The sequence below is a fragment of the Trachurus japonicus genome, chromosome 5, assembly GCF_045865225.1.
Source record: "Trachurus japonicus isolate A0001 chromosome 5, Traja_1.0".
Classification (NCBI taxonomy): domain Eukaryota; kingdom Metazoa; phylum Chordata; class Actinopteri; order Carangiformes; family Carangidae; genus Trachurus; species Trachurus japonicus.
Window position 1 is genome coordinate 26,610,756 of NC_140911.1, and position 21,602 is coordinate 26,632,357.

General features: G+C 38.4%; 1 protein-coding gene across 5 annotated transcripts; it reads right to left on the bottom strand.

The window, feature by feature from the left end:
* Positions 1-675: 675 nt before the first annotated feature.
* On the bottom strand, positions 676-17,913 carry LOC146987728 (immunoglobulin-like and fibronectin type III domain-containing protein 1). 5 transcript variants are annotated; one of them, XM_085777066.1, is made up of 26 exons: positions 17,640-17,913; positions 13,105-13,195; positions 12,135-12,158; positions 11,501-11,623; positions 10,906-11,045; positions 10,089-10,188; positions 9,745-9,823; positions 9,469-9,661; positions 9,132-9,245; positions 8,818-8,986; positions 8,378-8,650; positions 7,991-8,212; positions 7,455-7,508; positions 6,659-6,706; positions 6,506-6,562; positions 5,611-5,726; positions 5,276-5,417; positions 4,895-5,188; positions 4,480-4,782; positions 3,979-4,158; positions 3,757-3,885; positions 3,580-3,659; positions 3,173-3,365; positions 2,288-2,584; positions 1,032-1,358; positions 676-936 (listed from the first exon to the last, which is right to left on the bottom strand). In XM_085777066.1, the coding sequence occupies exons 2-26, from the start codon at positions 13,148-13,150 to the stop codon at positions 932-934; spliced, it is 3,708 nt and encodes a 1,235-aa protein (XP_085633192.1). In that variant the 5' UTR covers positions 13,151-13,195; positions 17,640-17,913; the 3' UTR covers positions 676-931. The 5 variants fall into 5 exon arrangements, with proteins under 5 accessions (XP_085633192.1, XP_085633193.1, XP_085633194.1 ...); XM_085777067.1 differs by lacking the exon at positions 17,640-17,913 and adding an exon at positions 14,559-14,608; XM_085777068.1 differs by lacking the exon at positions 12,135-12,158.
* Between the last annotated feature and the right edge of the window lie 3,689 nt (positions 17,914-21,602).

The window sequence follows — 21,602 nt, forward strand, 5'->3', positions numbered from 1 at the left end:
GAAAGGCCTGATGACACGAGAGAAAACACAAATATAACCCCTGACCTGGCAGCGCAAATGAGGTAAGCACTTTTACATAAAACAAGTGCATTTATTACTGTGCTGAATATTATCAGAGGAATGTCTCTGCTTTATTCACTCTTACATAATGTTGTGTTTTGGCATCTTGGCTGTGAAGAGGTTATATCCAGCAGTGATGTGACATACGCACATGATGGACTTGATTTGTCTTGACCTTACCATTACAGTATAATGTAGAGGTACAACGTGTACTGTATAAGTATTTCTTTCTCGTCTATACATAGTGGTGGGGGGTAACTCCTTCCTTTTAATGGTTATCTAACCATAAATATACAAATGATTAATGCAACATTTGCAGCCAAGAATCCTTTTATAGACAATTTACTGGGAGCTCAGGCGGATATATATGGAAAAGCAATGAAAATGGGCCCTCATTTCATAAAGGCTTAATGTGGTACTGCAATGTGCGTGGTGTCATGCACTCAGATATTGGAGCCATGTGCTGCTGGAAACACATGCTGGAAACATCTGTTGCTTCCTTAATGATGGCTACTGAGTTTGTTTCTGTTCAGTTATTGGACATGATTTAGAAAATAAAGTATGAAAGATAATTCATAGAACAAACAAGCAAAAAAAAAGCACATTACACAGATGTAACATTGTTCGTTTATTGCACTTAACAGCATGAACATTTTTCCAATCACAACAGTTATTTCTGATGACAGGGTAACAATATTGTTGCCTTTCAAATAAATTAAAATAAATTAGGATTTAGACTATCTTATAATTTAACCTTCATATCCAACATCTTTTCAATGAAGTCTTTGCAGTGAACTAAAACATTCTGCTCCCTTACTTTCTAAATTATCCCATTGACAGGAAAACTTGCATTGAACATTCACGTCAATTTTTAATCTGTGGAGAAAAAGCAGAAAGAAAAACAAATTTTATGAGAACAAATCATCATAACATTGATTTCTAATAAAGAATGAATCCAAGTTAAATCTTACCTTTAACCACAAGTTTAGTTGAACACTGAGCTTTGCCGAAAGAGTTGACTGCGACCACCTTATATTCGCCGCTGTCCTTTTGTCGCACTCTGAGGATATACATGGAGCACACACCAAATGCGTTGGTGATGTAGTAGTTGTTGTCTGAGTTGATGCAGATGTCGTCCAGGTACCAGGAGACGCTGGGGGTGGGGCATCCTCGGACAGCGCAGGTCATGAAGAGTTGGTAACCTTTAGGTGGGGTGTGGACTTTTAGAGGAACCAGGATGGATGGAGGCCTCTCCAAGCAGACTTCTGACAAATTTGCTCCGCTAGAAGGTATTTGAACTTAAACAGAAAATAACAAAGAAAACTTGGATTTAGCATTAAGAATGACTGAGTCATGTTTGGTATATAAATTTGTGCCATTTAGGTCCATTGATTGATTTCAAAATGCAAGATAAACGGAGTTCAGGAAAGGAGAATGCCGCATGAGCTGTAGCGATTTGAATGAAGGTAAATATCGGTATGTAGAAAACCATAGAAACAACTGCAGCAGTGTGGGTTCTGTGTTGTTCATATCCAATGGTGGACAGTAACGGAGTAAATTTACTTGAGTACTGTGCTTAAGTACATATCCAGAGGATTTGTACTTTACTTGAGTATTAGTTTTCTTTGGTACTTATTACTCTTACTTGAATACATTTCCAAGACAAATATTTTTACTTTTACTCGAGTTAATTTCTAGGAAGGCTGAAAAGTACTCGTTACTTTCAGGTCTGCTCTTTTTTTTTTTTTTTAATAAAATCCTATTGGACACAAGCTGTGTTTGTCAAAGAAGGAAACCCTAATCCCTAAAAGCAGCACATCAGTGCAGGTGGTTTCAAAGAGTTAATTCTCAGAAACAAGAGTTAAAAGGTCCTTAAATTCATTTAGAAATAATTATAGTAATTAATTGATGTGAAAAATAAGAAATGTACTCTTACTCTTACTTAAAGTAAATTTAAAAGCATGTACTTTTGGATACTTAAGTACCTTTAAAAGCAAGTACTTTTTTACTCTTACTCGAGTAACATGTCGACTGAGCTACTTTTACTTGTAACAGAGTAAATTTTGACCAGTAGTATTTGTACTCTTACTCAAGTACTGGGGTCGAGTATACTCTGTCCATCTCTGTTCATATCCATAAAACATACTGTACCACCACTCTCTCCCAGTGTTTTCTTTACACCTTCTATGACCAATCCTAACTGAAGAGGACCTGCTCAGCAACACACCTCTGTTACAGTTAGCGCCCCATGTAGGTGACCGAGATGGATCTGAGAGCCCCACGTCGTTCTTGGCGTAGATCCGGAAATGATACTCTACCCCGGGAAGGATGTTGTTGGCTGTGTACGAGTGAGCGAAGAGGCGGTCTGCCACTGTCTTCCACATTCTGGTGGTGGAGTCGCGTTGAGACACCACATAGTACACGCGGTCGTCCAGCTCCTCGTCCGGAGATGCAGTCCAGGAGACCAGCACTTTGCCGTAGACTGTTTGCTCCAACTCCACCGGCCCTGGACTCTTGGGTTCATCTGGGAACGAGTGAAGAATACGTAATGGAGACAAGAAAAAAAAAATCTGCTGCTAAACCTTTGCCCTATTTTCTTTCCTTTTGTGAGCGATATTCATTCATTCTTTGTAATTTGGCTATAGTGGATCGTAATGTAATCTTATCGTACTCAGGAGGCATTTCACTCCTATGAGGGTTTTTATTAAGGTTGCATTTTAATTTAACAGCTGTTATAAGTTAATCACAGCCTATTACTGCATAGCACACAGTAGGAATGATGGTTCTCATTCCTCCTAGAAGCATTCAGTGTTAATTAGGGTTGCCAATACATTTGTGTGTTATTGGCATTTAATTGACAAAATATTACCCACCCACTGTTGTCCAGTGTTAATACAGCTGATGCTTTCCTGACCAGATGAACACAATGCAATTAAATTAGTCCCTCATTTTAGGCAGGTTAATTCCTCAGTTAAAGACCTGAGGTTTGTTTCATGTGGGTAATATAAGCACAAATAAACTGCCAGCACCAGCGTCTGTGCAGAAATATTTGACTACTGTTCCCACATTTTGTTTTGCACTTGTCTAACACTACACAGTGTTGCTCTGTTACCTGTGACTCTAACTTCAATGTCGAATGAGGCCTCGCCCACTGAGTTTTTGGCTTTGATGGTGTAGATGGCTGAGTCTGACCGCTTTGATGAGGGAATAACTAGCTGAGACATTCCCTCTGTATTGATGACACTAATCCACGGAGATATTGGCTCATCATCTTTCAGCCAGGTGATCTGGGGTGGAGGTTCAGCCTGGAGACATCAATGTCAGATAAATGAGATAAACTGTGAGGCATGGCTATATGCAGTCATGTCACACTGTGGTGAACTCATCATTCAGAAGTATGACATGGTTGAAATGAGGGTGTGAAATCCAGCATGTGGAACTGATTGAAAAGGCAGATTTAAGATTTATACCAAGGAACAGGGACTCTGTATGCAAACCAGACTTTAGGTTTATCCATACCTCAAAGCAAATTTTGACACGTGCAGAATTTCCCGCTCTGATGACGATGAAGTCCTCTGGGTCTTTGAAATGAGGTCTCACTTGATGGAAAATACAAAACATGAAATGTAAACGTTAAACAAAGAATTTGCAGGGCAATGACAAATTTAAATCACAGCCAGGGTGTGTAACACTTACTGTTGGGATTCTTTGCGCACACCATTGCAGATGGAGGGCTGGGGTCTCCAGATCCAGACTCATTGATTGCTGAAACCCTGAATTCATACTCCGATCCCTCAGTCACGTCTTTAACTGCATACTTCACATCTAGTAAGAAGAAGTGACACAGCAAGGAAAAGTCAGAAAAGGAACATTTTTCCTTTAATCAACATACAATTATACATTTTCAATCTGACCAACCCTCAATAGGTTCATTAAGTGCGTTCAGAGCAATCCACTGCTGCGTGTCCTTCTTCCGCTTCTCCAGTTGATAACCAATAATCGGTACTCCTCTGTCGTCCACTGGGGGCGTCCAGGTCAAATTGATACAGGTCTTAGAGGCACTGACCACGGTTGGGGCACCGGGTGGACCGGAGAGTACTAAGGAATGACAAGTAGTCTAATTAATCAAGTAAGCTCATTAGAAATAATTAAGAAGTAATTAAAGACATAGAATAAATCAAGGACATCTGCATGTTATTACTGCAGGATATTGCAAACAATTCCTCTTGGAGATGTAGTGACCATTATTACAATGATAAAAGAGAGTTTTTCTGCTGCAGCTAAATAGTGTTGATGATAAACAGTTTGAAACAATGAAAAAGAACCTATCCAAAGGCATTTCCATTTATTACAACCTGAGGGAGATTAACATGGGTTTGCTGAGGAATGCTAAATGAGACTTCTCTTTTCCACGCTCACTCATTATGCCAGCCATAATGCTATCAGTTGTCTCCAGGGCGTCGCTGAGACCCTCAGGGTTTTCCGCATAGATGCGGTAGTTGTATCTCTTTCCATGAGTCACATTCCTGTCTCTGAAGGAGGTCCTGTCAGCTGAGACATCCCCAAGTTTTGCCCACAGAGCCTGGCCCGCCTGCTGTCGCTCTATAATATAGTTGGTGACAGCCGAGCCGCCGTCGTCTTTGGGAGGGTTCCATTTGATCTCGATTATAGTTGAGGTTGTTTCAGCAGTCTCCACCGGACCCTCAGGTGGGCCTGGGCGATCTGTTTGAAAAACATGTTAAATTTTAAATGTAGCAACACAAAAGTGATACATAGTAAGGTGAAGGTCTCAGTATTTTCAACTTTTCTTATTAGATCCCTCTTCTTTTTTTACCAAGCACAATAAGCTGAGATGTGGCCTCCACGGCCCCAAACGGGTTTTTGAGTTGGATCTTTATTTCCCCCGCGTCTGTCCTTAGGCAGTCTCTGAGCAGCAGTCGGCTGTGATTGGGTTCCCTCACAATCTTAACGCCTCCTCCATCTTTGATCTCAGTACCATCCTTAAACCAACTGACGGTCAAAGACTCCTGGGTTGTAAAGGGCATCTTGAAAGCAGCGTTCTGCCCCACTCGGACTATCACAGGCTTGGAGAACTTGTGAAGGTCATCAGGGTCAAATTCAGGTACATCTGAGAAGGACAAAGTGGAATTCAATTCAATGCACAGGAACACTTGTGTCATTACAAACATGTTGTGCAATAAGTAGTGAGTTATACCTCCAACAGTGACCTTTCCTTGTGTACTTTGCTCCCCTGATACAAAACGATAAAGTCCAGTGTCGTCATCTCTGCAGCTCTTAATCGTCAGTTTGTGAGAACCTCCATCTTTGGCTATCTTGACAGCATTACCCGACTTTAACTATTGCAAATCAAAAGGGAAGGGAAGTAGATACCGTTTTGTATTTCATTACAATATTAAAAAAGGAAATTAAGTGATTAAAAGTTTGGCTGACTATTATGATGTTGAATTAAATAAATGCAATCAATTTGCAATCAATTTGAACTACACTTAACATTTTGCAATTTTAAGTGTAGTTATTTATGCACTTTACCTCCTCTCCATCTTTAAACCAAGAGCCATCACAGTCCATGTTCATTTTAACATTTAATTCAGCCGGCTTATCACGCAGAGCATAAACATCAGAGAGCCCACTGGTAATTCCCAGCTCTGGACAACATGAGAAAAGAAAAGTTACTCTCCACTTTGCATGTTCATGTGGTGCATGCCTCTGTTTTCTACTCGGTAATATATTTGTGGTTAAATTGTTCATCAAGGCCAATGTTTTCCTGTGGACAAGGTCATGGTTATATTTTGAATAAAGACAAAGGTCAAAGCTACTGTATGCTTTGAATGGTTTGGGAAAGAATTTCCAAACCTTTCAAGGCGTCATGCAGTGTGTAAAAAGTGAGGAAAGGACATTTCTACAGTGCATGACTTCTACATTGGATCAGTGTTATCTGGCTAGGAAATTGAACAGAAATTACAGTAAGCAAGTTAATGACATCAAAGTGAGAACAGTTTCAAGCAGCTAACATGAAGCTTTCCACATTTTGTTAACAGAAATGTGATGGACATACAAGTCTCTTTGAAAACATGAACACACATTTGCCCAGAGTGGGTCTTTGGCTCAGTAGTATGTTAAGATAAATGTGTTAAGAATATTTTTTCACATGCTGGTTATAAAGGACTTTGATGTTAGTTCACACCCTCCCATTAATTAAAAAATAATGGGCATTGAATTAGTGCTTGGTATTTGCCTAAAAAAAGAAACTACAGCGGAACTACAGCTGTCACAGAGGACACAATAATTTCTTTCTTAAGAAATTATTTGGAGGAGTTGTTTTGTTAATTTTAAAACTCTAAAGCAAATAAAGTTATTTGTCTATTATTAGTCTTATAATATCTATGCTGTTCTTCTACTGTTCAGCGTTCAAAATCTGGCATACCGCCTCCTGTATCTGCATGTGGTTGACCAAGCTTTCCACCGCCACTGGTGTCTCCAGCTGAGTGGATAACAGCAATAACAACAGTAAGTCATTTAAACTTGATTCAGGAAATTACTCCCACATTTTTCTTTGTTCAACCATTGTCTCCCTTACCACTTCCCGAACCTCCAGTTGCCGCTGATGTTTTGTCTGTTGTGTGACCTATTAGTGATCACAGACAACATGAAAACATCTTTGATTTTATTTTTATTGTTGGTATCAGCTCCTCTTATTATTTTGATAGTCCAATGTTTCTAAAGCTCATGAAGTAAAAAAGCTCTCTGATGAGTACCATAGGAGGTTATAGCAAACTGCTAACACTACTTTCCTCCTGTCAGCTGCTTCATTGTCTCCCCAAAACCCCAGAAAACACTGATACAGTATTTCTTCACCAATGTTTCTAAGGCAGACATGAATTTCTTTGCAATGAAAAGTTGTTGCATCTCAAAATGTAAATATTACCTTTTAAATATTAAATTATGGATAGGTGAAATGATTCTGCACTTTTTGATTCAGGTTTTCTATACCTTACTTGTTTTTCTTTCTTTCTTTTTTTCCCCTCGGCACAATTCAACATTAAACATCATAACCCAACACATGAAACTGACATTTAAGCTGCAGACCATTGTACATGACTGTGTAGCCACATGTTACCCTGTCCATCTAACCATGCTAAGAAATCGGTAATCTGACCCTATAGAGGCAGCCAATCACATTTTGAGCTGACAACACAACATAGAATAAAGTACAAACATTACACTGACCTCGACATTTTGATGCACAGGCTTTTATCACACTAAAATCCCCCCTTTGGATGAAGAACTGACAACTCAACACATCATTTGTAACATTACTGTCATATTTAGCTTGGACTTAAAAAAAAAAAGAATAAACTGTTCAAGCTTCTTACCCATGCCTGCTCCACCTGCACCTGATGAGTCCCCTGCTCCTGTGTCTGCTGCTTCTGTGAGCCAGGAAAACTAGTCAGTGGTTGCCATGTCAACAAGTTAGCATAGCAAGTGTTACAATTCAATAAAGGTTCCCATGATTTGTCAATACATTTAACAATTATTATTTAAATCCCAATGTTTTCAATATATTGATTCATTGTTTGTTTTTTTTCTTTCTAAGAGGTGTCAAAGAATGGCACAATGCACAAACCCGAGTCCTGTGGTCTTCAAATGTCTCGTTTTGTCAGACCAACAGGGTTAGGGTTAGGGGTTACTGACATTTGCAAGGAGAGAACGTTAGGAACCATAATAGATTCAAAAGGAACAGAGTAATATGAAAGAGGAATCACTCAATAGGTGTAAGTCAATAATCATGTCAGAACTGCTTTGATTACCATAGACCTTAGTCATGACTACACTGCAGCACCTTGGGTTTCTACTGACCAGGCAACATGACTGTGTTGTTAAGCAGGAAGCTTACAGGCCATGTTCTTACTTGAGGGTTTTGCTGCTTTAGTGGTTGCAGGAGCTGCAGGAGTTTCAGGTGGAGCTGCAGCTGCAGCTTCTTTAGCAGCTTGAATTTGTTCTTTTCTTTCTTCTCTTTCTTTCTCCAATTTTACTTGTTGCTCTTGGGCAATTTTCAGTAAGTCCACGTCAGATCCTCCCGCCCTTGTTGTTTTCCTCGCAGATTTTTTACCCTTTTGTGCATCTTTGTCCGCTAATTTGAGTAAAGAAACAAACAAACATATTATGACATCAAAGCCTAAATTAATTTGATGAAATGCAAGGAAATGCTGTTCACTTCTGTCAAAAAAGATCCTTTGTATTTATTATCCATTACTGGTTATTTTCGGTTATCAGATTTTGATGGGGGTTATCTTACCTTCAACGACAAGCCATGCATTGCAAGATTTTATTCCTGCACAGGCAGAGTAAATTCCTTTGTCTACCACCATGCAGTCCTTGACCACCAGCCTGTGAATGAGCTTGTCCTCAGAGACTTCAATATCATATTTTTCCCCTTGCTCCAGTGGCATATTCTTGCCAAACCACAAAATCCTGGAGAAGGGATTTGACAGGACACACTCAAACACAGCGTCCTGTCTCTCCACCGCCTTCACTTCCTGAATCTTCACCAAGAAATCCACCATGGGGACTGAATAAAAAAACAAGTGCTTAGTTTTATCTTAAATAATTTGTTATATCTGCATGAATGATCATTATGAAAACACAGTTCATACAGTTAACTGCAACCACTGTTTCTATGCAACAAAAAAAACTTAATTAAATTGAAGCTTTTAATTTCCCATGTGTCCAACTTACTTTTAAATTCAGTGGTAAACATATTCACATCCCCTACATCCAACTGGTACAGTCCTGCATCTTCAGGCATGAGATCCCTCATACTGAAAGTATACTTTCTCCCCACTCTTTTCAGGCAGTGCTTCATCTTATCTCCCAACTCCTTTGTATATGGAATCATTTCACCATCCTGTCGAGGAAATATTCAATGTCATTTACCTCTGGGATTATTGATAGGATGACACTTAGTGATTTTCTTGGGGTACTTCCCTAACCTTTGATGCAGTATTATGTTGAAGCGCTGCTACGGCTTGTTATTGTGTTCCCACACTAACCTTGTATAAGAATATCGAGCTGCTTTGGTCAAGAAGGTCCATGTCAATCTCGAAGGATGCCGTGCCATCTGCATTGACCTGAATAGGTCTCAGGTTCGACAGGCTTTTGACGAACTGGGACAAGAACAGAAGGAGTACAGAATGAAAGTATTCAACTAAAATCAAATAGACATTATTTTGAATTAACAGATACAGAAATCACTTCATGTCATTGAAATGAGCTTTTTTAAAAAAATAAATAAATAAATAAACAAACAAATTATCTGAGTGCAACCTCAAGTCCTTTAATTTAAATAAAAGCTAACAAATGGATATGCAATTACAATGAATCCCTCACCGCGGCTTGTTCTTCCTCCCTTTCCTTCTTCATTTCACTCAGTTGCTTGAGCATCCAGCGAAAGTTAGTGACTCCAAACTCTGCACAGATTCTCTCATAGTCCTTTTTATCAGCGCTCATTAGCAACTCCCAAAATTTCGGATCGATCTCCCCTTCCTTTTTCTCAGGTTCCTCATTTTTGGGACGGACTTTACTGGAAATTAAAATAAGTGTAATTAGTTAATTGTCATGTAAATCTGCATTGTATAAATACTGCATATAGTAACTGAAACTCACCTTTTCCTTTTTAGCACCTTCTTAAAGTCCACATCAGCGGCTTCTGCTGGTTGCTGTGCTTTGTTCTTTTTGAAACCGACTGAGAACAGAAATGAGGGCACTTCAGTTATTATACAGCCACATAATTAAATAGCACACAGAGGGACTGTGGAGTGATAACTATGGGAGTAAGTGTAATACACTCAAGGTTATGAAGTAGAGAAGTATTAAATTTGGATACAAGTGGTTGCAAGTAGATGTGGGAGAATGACTGAATGGGCATGCTGCCTATTAGATTACTTTGTTTTAATACTAACATGAATGAAGTGAAATCACTTTGCATAGCAAGTGTCAACCGTCCTTACCTTCAATAACATTCAGAACAACTGTGACCATGGCTTGTCCAAATTCATTTGTGGCAAAGCATTTATAGGTATCGGCTTGATCTGGCTTAACATTGGGCATCTGGAAGATAAGACACAGGCTAAATACAGTTGGTCCAGTGGGTAGCGTTGTTTTAAAATATTGTTGCTCATCAGGCTCATACCTACATACTTCTAATTTATTTAAACCCGTTCTGTGCCCCAGTTTCCATGCTATTTGCTAGCCTCCTATTTGCTAGCCTCCTCACTCCGCCTGCTGATCTCACAGTCTTCAGTTTATTCGTAATCTCCTCTTTAAACTTTTCTCTTTGTGTCATAGATTTTTATTTAAACAGTTTTTATTTTTTAATTGTCTTTACCTCATCTGTGCTAACTTCTTCTTGGTGTGCCTAGTTTTATTTCTTTTTTCACTTTGTATTACTGTTATTAAAAGTGCCATATAAATAAAGTTATTGTAGTTTAGCCGTGGTTCCAAACTTTTTCTCATTCCCAGCATATTAGATGTTACTTAAAACAATTGATTTAAGTTTTGTTTCATTGTGGATTTGGAGAAATTAGCTATCTTTAGTAGATCGTGCTCCTGTCTGGATTAAATCCCCCTATTGCTGAAAATGTAATTAGCAAAGCAAGCCAATGGGTGGGATGTCTGCATGACCTTGATGTTATCAAATCATTATTTCTTCTCCTTTTTTTTCTCCGTCTCTTTCTATTTATATGTTCCTCTGTGCTATTTCTATAGCTGCTTTACATCAGCATGTTGCTGTATTGTCACTGTGATTTGATAGCTTGTATCACTTACCTCGAATGTATGCTCATTGGAATTGGGATCGTATTTGGTCTGGTATCTTGATGTATCAGACACATCTCCATTATTCCTGCTCCATGTCACAGTCGGCTTCGGGTCTCCAGTGACAATGGCTTTAAAAAAAGCAAATTTCCCTGCAAAAAACAACAACAACAACAACAACAGAAAAACAACATAACAGCATAAGGCGACCTGTATTCTTTTTCTTTGGAAACTCAGACAACAAATACAAATGAATTTAGTGAAATATTTCTGTGTTATTGTTCATCCTTGTGTGTGATTTGTGATGCTATCACATTCAAATTACAAACCACTGTGGAGAGTTTATTTTTATTTTTATGATAGTGTAAAAATAGATTATGTTGTACTCTTGTCTTGTAGCTCCTCTTGCTTTTAAATCATTGTCAGTGCATGTTTAGTTTTATCTGACTTACACAGGAGTCAAGGTGTTGAATGGCAGGGCTCTGCTCCTGCTGGCCTCACACAATATTTAAATGGGTTTTATCCATTATGCAGAGTCATGCAAAATCCACCTTGGAATATTATGTGGTATTAATGTTTAAAATGACTCTTTGGCTACCAGTCCTACCCTCTTGGATGGTCAAAGCAATTGGCTTGCGGGTGAAGTCTGGATGGCTCTTTCCCTCTGGCAACGTCTCAATATATTGTGTGATCATCACCCCGGGGACCTTAGATTTTTTCTTGATCCCCACTGTGAGCATTGGAAAAGCAAGTCAGTGATGATACAGATGACGCTTTAGCATAGAAAAGAATGAAAATGAATATCCTTCAAGGTTGTTGTTTTGTAATCAAGTCATCACTCACATAAACCATGCAGAAACTCATTCTAATACATCACGTATTAGAATGTTTCATGTTAACTCAGTCTATCGTCATTTGGATCTAGACAGTACACATACATGTTACATACATGTATGTATGTATACATGTGGCTCAGGTGTAGACGGTCTGACATCATTGTACATTTACATTTCAATACCTTTTTTTATCTTTGTAAAACGGTAACCTCAGGAGTCCATGCCTGAAATCCAACCTCAGTACAGATATGTAGAGAAGATGCTCCTACATATCCGCGCACACAATGTATGAATGTTCATACAGTGTATTAAAGAATTAATTGCATATCACTTTTTCATGCCTTCGTGTGCAGTTGGAATGGAAACCATCTGTTATTCGGTTTCTCTGTTGTACCCTAAGCCTACCTTCTTTACCATCTTCATCGGGACCTGATAAGGCACATGTTAAAGAGCATATATAGCACATGTCAGCATTGCAGTATGGATTAGACTAAAATCATTAAACTGTGGGACAGAAATTAAATACCGAAGAAGCATATAATGTGCTGAATGGCTAAATTGTAAGAGTTGGCAGCTGAGGCTAGATCACATTAACACAAGGTTAAATAATGTAATATTTCCAGCATTTCTGTAAACATTGTTGTCCAAGTCAAACACAGTGATGTGATGTGTTGTGTAATACGATTACATGCATACAATCTCTTTACTGTATGAGCTCCTGTTGGTGTAGAATAGATGCTGTTGTACAGTCTAAATGTGTTTGCTGATGGGCAAATTGCATCTGGTGAACGGGATAAGTCTAATTTGAATAGTATTACAGTTAGAGTATGAAAGCATACGCTAAACTCTGTAAGATCCAGGTTTCCTATAGAACAAATAATCACAAAAATACACAAATGCAAATAGTTAATACATATATTCACAACTCCTTTATATTTATTCATTAATAGAGCTCCTTGCCAAACTCATTCTCTCAAACTGGGATCTGGAAATGTTATATTACTTCTCATATAGCCTGGATCAGTGGAAATCAGGACATTAGGAGCAGCAACTGTATTGAGTTCATAACAGTGACTCAGTAATGACATTTTACTAGTTAGAGTGATATTATACAGTAGTAGGAAAAAAAAATCAAGGTTCCTATTAGATTTAAGGTTGGTAATATCCACTAATTCTTTGAGAAGACTCTTTTTTATTTTCTCCCCCTCCAGCTTCAGATTACAGGTTTTTATTTGGTTTCTTGTCACCTCTGTGTTGCTAATGGATCTCAGAGTTTTGAATAAAAGAACAAAAATAAACATCACACGCTAGCTTGTCATTGGATGTTCTTCTTTGAAGCCTCCTGTAGAAAATAAGATCACTCTTCAGTGCTCACCTTGGCCAGTGGCTGTCCCAGCCGTCACTTTTGATCTTCGAAACATTGCGAGTCCTTTGATTCCTGAATGGATTTAGCAAGATTCCCCCAACTGCAAGAGATGATGGAGGGGAGTTAAGTACAGCAATTACAGCTCCACTGATCTATTCAAACAGCAGGGGAGACTTTCTTGCTTCTCATTCTCTCAGAATATAATAAATAACTCACCAGTGGCTTTCAAGTGTGATATTATAGAAAAGACTATTTGTTGAAGGATTCCGGGCAGGCAGAAGCCCTGCCCAGAGCCTCCACTGGCGCCAAGAAAGTTTTGCGGTGTGATTTGATTCAACCTTGACAGATACTTTATTGGATTACGTAAGTGCAATGTGCTCTTCCAAAATGATCTTTTCATGTTGAAATATTGCAGAGATTATACAAAATTACCAAGCTCTTAAAGAATTGCCAAGCTTGGTTCAATTTGTTTTAATTGCTATGTTTTGGAAGATGGCAGGTTACTGGAGGGACTCATTATTATTCAAAAAACAATCGCTGCTTTGCCAAACAGGCATGAAAGTAAACGTTTGCCTCCATTTAAAGAAAGGTTGACCGTGTGTTACCTTTGATTCGACTGCTATGGTTCGACTGCAGACGGCCAGTATGTCGTAAAAGACACATAAACATGATCATCTGTGGCTGCTTGCCATGCAGCTGCTTGCTGTATACCGAGGGTTATCACATTCCCTAAAAATAAAATCCTCTTAAAATTAGAGCCGCGGTGTAGGATTTCAACCTCATGATGTAATTTCTTACCAGGCTTGATCTATCGTTATTCAGGAGTTTTTGTTGTCTGTTTAAGCTGCGCTTTGCTGGCTTGATGTTCAAATGATTACATGCTTATAAATTAACATTTTTTATGATCTGTCACTTCCATTCGTAGCAGCGATCTCTACTTGTACATAGCAATCTTTCATTACCCACATGGCGACTAAATTTAGAATGACAAATGTCACTTCACTGAAATAGATGGATGGAACATTAATTGTAATGGATTCTGTGTTGCTCTGGCTTAAGGGGATTTGCAGAAATGTTGCTGTTTGTTTAGAAAGCCAACTATGCTAGGCATATATTTCCTTCACACGAGTGTGGTATGTGATTGTAAGACCAAAGAAAATCCAAGCACTTGTTGCTTGTTGCACCCAAAACTGTCCTCAAAATACAGTGAAGAGTTTGTCTGTCAGCGTCAGTCAATAAAATTGTGCATACAGTAAGTTATCCCCTAAAACAACTTGGAGTAACTGGTTTGTAGCCATTTATAGGCTCCTGTGTAACACTGTACTGTTTCTGTAAACGGAAAGTTTGTGAGAAAACTCTGCCAGGCAGCTTTAACTGGAAGTTGGTCTTTGCCTACAGAGTAAAGTTTGCTAAATGTTTGTCAATGGCACTGATATCACGGGTATTGGAACAACCCGACTCACCTATAGCAACAGGATGTTTGCTTAAAGTGGAATACCACAGTAGGCAATCGATTAACTGTAAATAAAGACAGAAAAACAGACTTTCCATTTTAACTGCATTTTCCAAAAAAATCTCATCATATTTTACATCTCAATCACAGTGTAGATTCAAATGTTAGTTGTGGGGCAGAGGAGACCGAGAACACACGGCATTGCCTGGAGCTAGAATATATTTCCTGGCAGCAGCAAATAAAAATGTCCTTTTATTCCCTGCACTGATTGTTGACCCAGGTCCTTGGTTTAAAGCTCCAGTGTAGAGATGCTCAGGTTCCAAACTATTGACTATAGTCTGCCCCACACAGAGACACACTATGTTTTCAGACCAGTTTTATTGAAAATTGATTAAAAGAATCCAGATGAGAGTTATTCATTTCATACAGAAACAGTCGGCGATTGAGTTCCATTGCAGACTATATGATCTGCAGCGTTACTGAATAAATGTGAGTGGGAGAATTAAACTGTGAACTAAATTAAATAAAGTGTTGCTAGTTCTGTTTGAACTCTGTAGCTGTTTGCTATGAAACAATTTTGCTATCCCAACACCGGTTTGAACTATAGCTAATACTTTATAGCTTTGTGCCCAACTGAGCAATGGCAGGGACAATGCATGATTGGATTGTGCATTCTGTGCATGGTTATGTATCTCTGCTCTCCTAGCAGAACAGGCTGTAAAAGCAGTGCAGGGGTCACCTTAGGTTGCAGGCTAGAGAGGTGGATGGAGGTAAATGGGTGAACAGAGTGACAGTCACTCTCACTGGTTGACTGACAGGCTGAATGACCGAAAGGCCAACTGACTAATTTACTGTTACCTTTACCTCGATGCAGGGGTGAGAAGCTGCTGCGCCTTGATGAGGCAATTAGTTATTTCACAACTAAATTTGAATTCAAGATAGCAAACTCTAGTACATGTGTCCAGCATTTATTATAATCAAAGATCACTGGACCCATTTCATGGAGCTGTCAAGCATTAATATTATCAGTTCATTGAATTAAGGGTATGGCCAGAATTATGTCACTAGAAACTAAATTTCAGTCATTTGAATTTGAAGCAGAAACAGAATCACAAGAGTGAGAACTGTTAATTCAGATTTTTAAATAAAGTAACTGTAATTCAGTTACAAGTTAAATTTCAATTTCATGTTTCACAATACAGATTTTTTCAATTTTCTTTCACAGTTTTTCAATGCAAATTATGTGATGCAAATGTTGTTGTTATCCAAGTTGAGTATTTCCAATTCCAATGATCAAAATTCAGTTCAGACACCACTCAGTGAACTAGACGAACTTCTGCTTTTATTTCTTTTTTTTTAATTAAGTTGAATGACCAAGAACATGAAATTTAGCAGCGTTATCAAACATTCTACCAAACTGTTGAAAGAGTGTCACAGTGTTGTTAATAAAGTTGACACATTGTCAGATGTTAAGCTACTCACAGCCTCTCTCATGTAAACTATTTGCACAAACCAGGCACCACCCGGTATAGGCGCGTGATATTCTAGGGTGTCGATGGTCCGCGGCTGTTGGAAGACGAGAAAAGTGGATTGTCATATGATAGGTCACATGCCACATAAAACTGTGAACATCCCACCTCGAACATCTTAATATGCTTGTAAATCACTGCTGACATGACGAGCCAGTCACACCGCAGTGGAGCCTGCTCAGTGCACCGGCTCATTTTGGTATATATTCTCATTCTGAAATATTATTGATCATTTTTACACTTCACGTTATTGAGGAGTTGCAGTTTGTTTTTCAGTAGGAAAAAGTCAGTGTTAATCATTTAATATTTTCATGCTGTACTTTGCTACAGAAAATGTGCTGTGCTAAGTCTGCTCTAACTATACTTAGGTTAAATATGATAACATATGATCACTTCCCCTGATTATAAATTGCGTGCTATTTAACTTTTAATATCGGAGAACTCTAAAATGCAGGTCGTACAAAGTTCATTTATTTAATGCTCGATCACCATTTGAGCTATACACCCACTGTGACTTTCAAAACTTGTTCTGTGTACTTGGCTTCTGACATGGTCCTACACTAACAGCCTCCCTGCAGTGAGGGCTCGATTTGATGGGTTTCATGTGACCCGTGCTGAAATACAGCACTGGACAGTAGACTCAGATACTGAGGGCATCATAAAAGTGATTAAAAGCAAGTCACCATAAGGCCGCGTACAGAAAGCATGTGCCTATCTACGGAATTGACATTGATGCTGAGCATGTGCAGGAGCTGAGAGTGACAGCTTTGCTTAATTTGGGTTATTACCAGGCCCTCTTTTGGCCTAGTTGCAGGGAGAGCTTATGGTGTGTGATCTATCTTTTTCTTTCTTCAACAGTAGTAAAAAGTGGAGAAACAAATGAGAAAAGGAGCTTGGCAGTGTTGTAGTAAATTTCAAACTGAGTTTGAAAAAGCCTGCTCATAAAAAACGAAAAAGATTTTTTCTGTTAGGTGAGTAGAAAGACGACCCAATTAGTCATCACAAGACTCAAGCTGTTATCGGCCTTTAAAAAGAATTATATTTGTAGTACTTGTCTGTATCTCACAGAGCAGAAATATAATTATTAATATTTATTACATATTTTTGAGTTACCAAATTGACAAAAAAACATGCATTAGACCTGGTGACCTCACAAACTTCATCTATTATTTTTTATTTTAATGTCCTCTATCATTTGTTTTTATTGACAGTATGGGAAATTTCAGACAACCTTTAAGCCTTCTAATTTCAATTTAAATCACAAACTTCTTCTCTTTGGAAAAAAAGTATAGATTTGTGTAATCATTAGAGCAGCAAAAGTGGATAGTATTAATACGAGTAATGGCAAACTTAAACACTGGACTGTTACACATCAGCCCAAGGCAGCTTAATGGTTTTCATAGGCAAACACTTTCCACAGTTGGCCACATAAACTCTACCGAGATGTTACGAGTGAATCAGCCACAGGATGATTTTGTTGTTATAGACTATAACACACTCTCAATACTTTCGCACCTCCACCTAATCCTGGTGCTGAATGTAAAGATGAATGATGAACTTACCTCAGTCCTCCTGTGATCCTCTTGAGTGGTTCTGCTTCCCAGTCTGATATTTGAGTGTTGCCTCCCTGCTCTACAAGCTATTAAATCCTTACAGGAATGCCAACGACTCTGCGACAAGCACCCACGTTGTCAGACATGGTGCCTGCCAAGAAAGGGGATTGCTTTTTTGTTTTTGGCATAAATCACAACCTCAAGCAAGGTGGGAGGAGGAAAAGCCAAGGTTGGCTGCAAGCCTCACACAGGGATGACCATGACCATGGCTTCTTGTTGACAAATGCATGAGCTTCTTCAGGATGTGTAGGCTAAATGAGATGCATTTTCAGCCTAAAAAAATGGAATTTAGCCATTTTTTCCATCATGATTTCTATACACAGGCCCCTATGCTCCAATATAATGCGTGTATGTGTGAAATTAGATTTTGAGTGCACTGTATTTTGTAATGTTTTTGGTGTCCTGATCCTTTTTTCATTTTGATTTGCAACTTTTGCACTTCCTGAATTTGGAATTTGGAAATATAGAAGTCAGGTATAGTTTTTTTTTTGTTTGACTTTTGTCAGTGTTATGTTACTCAGTATTGTACTTGGGTGGTGGAGTTGAGTAAGAACATGTTTGACGCCAGAGCTTAGTGTTGACAGCCAAGTATGCTCGTGTTGACACTCTTATGAAATTACGAGAACAACAAAACATTAGATTAATGTTTAGATGCACTAATGACTCCTATTGACACCGACTAAAAATACAGTGTGTTTATTGGGGAGGGGGTCTCGGAGGAGTTGTAAATAGTGTAAAGATAAAAACATGCTTAACAGTGCTCTCGCTCTGTCATATTGAATCGTAGGCAACTGGACTGGTATCTGTCTAGGAAGACGTTTGGCCTCTCATCCAAGGGGCTTCATCAGTCCGTACGCATCAGTCTCACTCTGTACTAGTCTACAGTATGCTCTATGCTCTATGTTTAACAGTGTGAGCACAGGACCTGAACTTCACAAAACTCTTGTAGATGAGGTCTTTTCATGTCAGAGACTTTGCGATCATGTTGGAATTAACGTGCCACCTTAAAGTAGTATGAGTTGATGGATTCAAAATGCAAACTAATTAGATACAGTATGTATTTAAAATGTCTACATTGTTGAGTATTGTGTAAGAATCTGACCTGGTGAAACCTTCACAACTAATAATAAAGCAGGAGAAAATGATAATCGCTGAGGGGATGGCCAGTAAGTATATGAATTTCAGATTGTTGTAAAGTAGCTATAACTATTCCAAGCTCAGTACCAGGTGCACGTGAAGATGCTCTGTTAGTCTTTTTAAGCATAAAAACGAGAGTTTTACTGAAACTAATTTAAATGTAAATTTTCCTCAACAGAGGAATTTGGTATTTTTAATGACTTGAGGTAATCTATAAAGGACCAGCCTCACTGTTGGCATTAAAACAGTATGAAAAAAACAGCTCTGTACCTACAGCAGGGAGGTTGCATGTTCCCTTGTATTTAATTTGGGCAGTTTCCACTTTATTAGCCTGACCAGATGTGAACAAGCATATAGTGAGATAATTGTTGTTTTAATAGATTGGAAATAAAGGAGTGTAATGATGATAAATATGTCACCCGTCCTGATAAGCTGTGCCAAGACTGTTAATAGTGGTTGTTGATGAAAAGTCATCACGTCAGCCTTTGAGGACAGTTCCCATCATTTCTTCAACTTTTTCTCTGTAAATCTTCTTGAGTCAACATCATTTAAAGAAGTGTGACCATGGGAAAGAGTTCCTCTGAAGAATTTACAGATGAGTCTCTACTTTCCAATGAGTTTCACTGCTTCCCTGCAACTGGTGAGCTTAACTTCCTCAGTCTGCAGATTGAAGTTACAGCTGATGTGATTTATCCTCATATTGCAACTTTGTTACTCAGCTGTTCCTATCAATTCACATCACCATGCAGTAACTGCAGTAACAGATCATTTGGCGTAGTTGCAGCAGAACCGCTAATGCCTTTTGAAAAAACATCAAACCAACTGCACATGTTAATGATTTTAAATGGAATTCTTGTAATAATCAAGAGGGACTTTACTAGTACAGTACATGTCAGAATTTTAAATGTCACTGAAAAATTACTTCTTATTTTTTTTTACATTGAGAAATGTACTGAGTATATTTTCATCATGAGGGCATTTACTTACAGTACATTCCTCATGGAGTCTGGCCTGCTGGCACTTAAAACCATCACAGTCACTGGTCTCAGTAATAACACAGCTATGGTCAGTTTGAGCACGATTGTGTGTGTGTGGATATTTCAAGCAGTGTAATAAAAGTGGGTGCGCGGCACAGGAACTATGACTGTTCTCAGGCACGGTAAGCTGATATGAGAGGCTTAATGTTCTTGAAGGCATTTATTACAGGGGGGGGGGGGGTTCACTGAAGTCAGAATCTTTGAATTCTGCCATCCAAAACAATGACGAAACAAGCTTCAATTACACAACAATATGCAACATGTTCATCAATGTGGCCCTGTTTCTTTTTTTTTTGTCTTGCATTTATTTTCATTGTAAAAGCACACTGCATTGAGTTCAGTTAAGCATCACTGAAAAGAATAAGTGTTTGAGTTGTGGAAAAGCAATCACCTACGACAGCCATGTATTTACATGTTTACATCGTCAAAGAAAAGTTGTAGTTATAGGAAATCTCTTTTGTATACCACTATCAAACAGCCATTATTATTCGAAATTTAACGTTTTTGGAAGCATATCGCTACAAAGCATTGCAGAATACTGTTGATATGTAAACAGGCCTTTAAATGCCAAAGCCCATTGTAAACTCCCAGTTGTGTCAATAATCCCAGTTGTGTCAATAATAACAGGATGCCATGTGGCCACTGATAATATTAGTGTGTCTCCAGACTTTACACAGGAATATGTGCAGTTGTTTGCAAGGTTGCACTTAGTCATGCACATGAAATTGTATCATTTATGACTTTCCATAATAGACTTGCCATATCCTCTGAAAGCGTGCAAACACATGCTCGCAGTAAAAGAGTAATCTGAAGCCATGTGACAGTTGGCAAACGGAAGCAGTTGCACGTGAAGGTGCAAAATGGAAAGGCGCAATAAATACCTCACAGTACAGCTATGTGCTATGTGTAATTGCAACAAACAAACGCAGTAACAGTCAAACAGTGGTTAAGAATAGCCAAATTCTCTTATTTGTTTATTTATTTATTTGGTGAGTTTACCCCACTCTCTCAAAAGTGAATTTTTTCCTCCTTACTTAGCCCTTATGAAGGCTAGATGGAAGGGGGTGGGTGTGAGGGTTCTTATTTTCTTCAAAAACGTTTAAGGAAACTTAAAGAAGTTATTCTTTTTTTTTTCTTTTTTTTTACTTTCATCATTTTGTTACATGACGTGCAATTCCTTCAATAAAAACAAAAGAAAAAAAGAATAGCCAAATAAATCAGACATACTTGATCAATTTTAAATTTACAAAAAAAGGCTTATATGTCTTTGGGCTAATAATATTTTGAACTTTATATTTGTGCTGTGCTTTATGACAACCATAGGTTTATGTTGTAACAGAATGATGAATGGTTGTGTTGTGCCTCAATGCAACAGTAAACATAGACAGAGACAAGGCCAGTGTCTGGGTCTGAATATTGACATCTTTGAGCACAGAAGTTATGGCTGCCAGGCTACTGTTTTTACTGTTTTTTTATTTATTTATTTATTATTGGAGTCACATTGCAGGTTAAAATGGTAAAAGGTCTATGAATGGTAATAATAGTGTTGTCAATCATATACGGTTTTGTTCACACTCAAATCAGGTACTCAACTGTATGAACTGCCATGAAATGTGATGAATGCTTTTACTTGTGGTGATTGCCAGTCAAATGTCCAAACCTCTGCCACAGCCAGGTACTGTGGATGACAGCCTGTATAAGCCTGCATGATAACAAACTTTGCACTGACACTCATGTC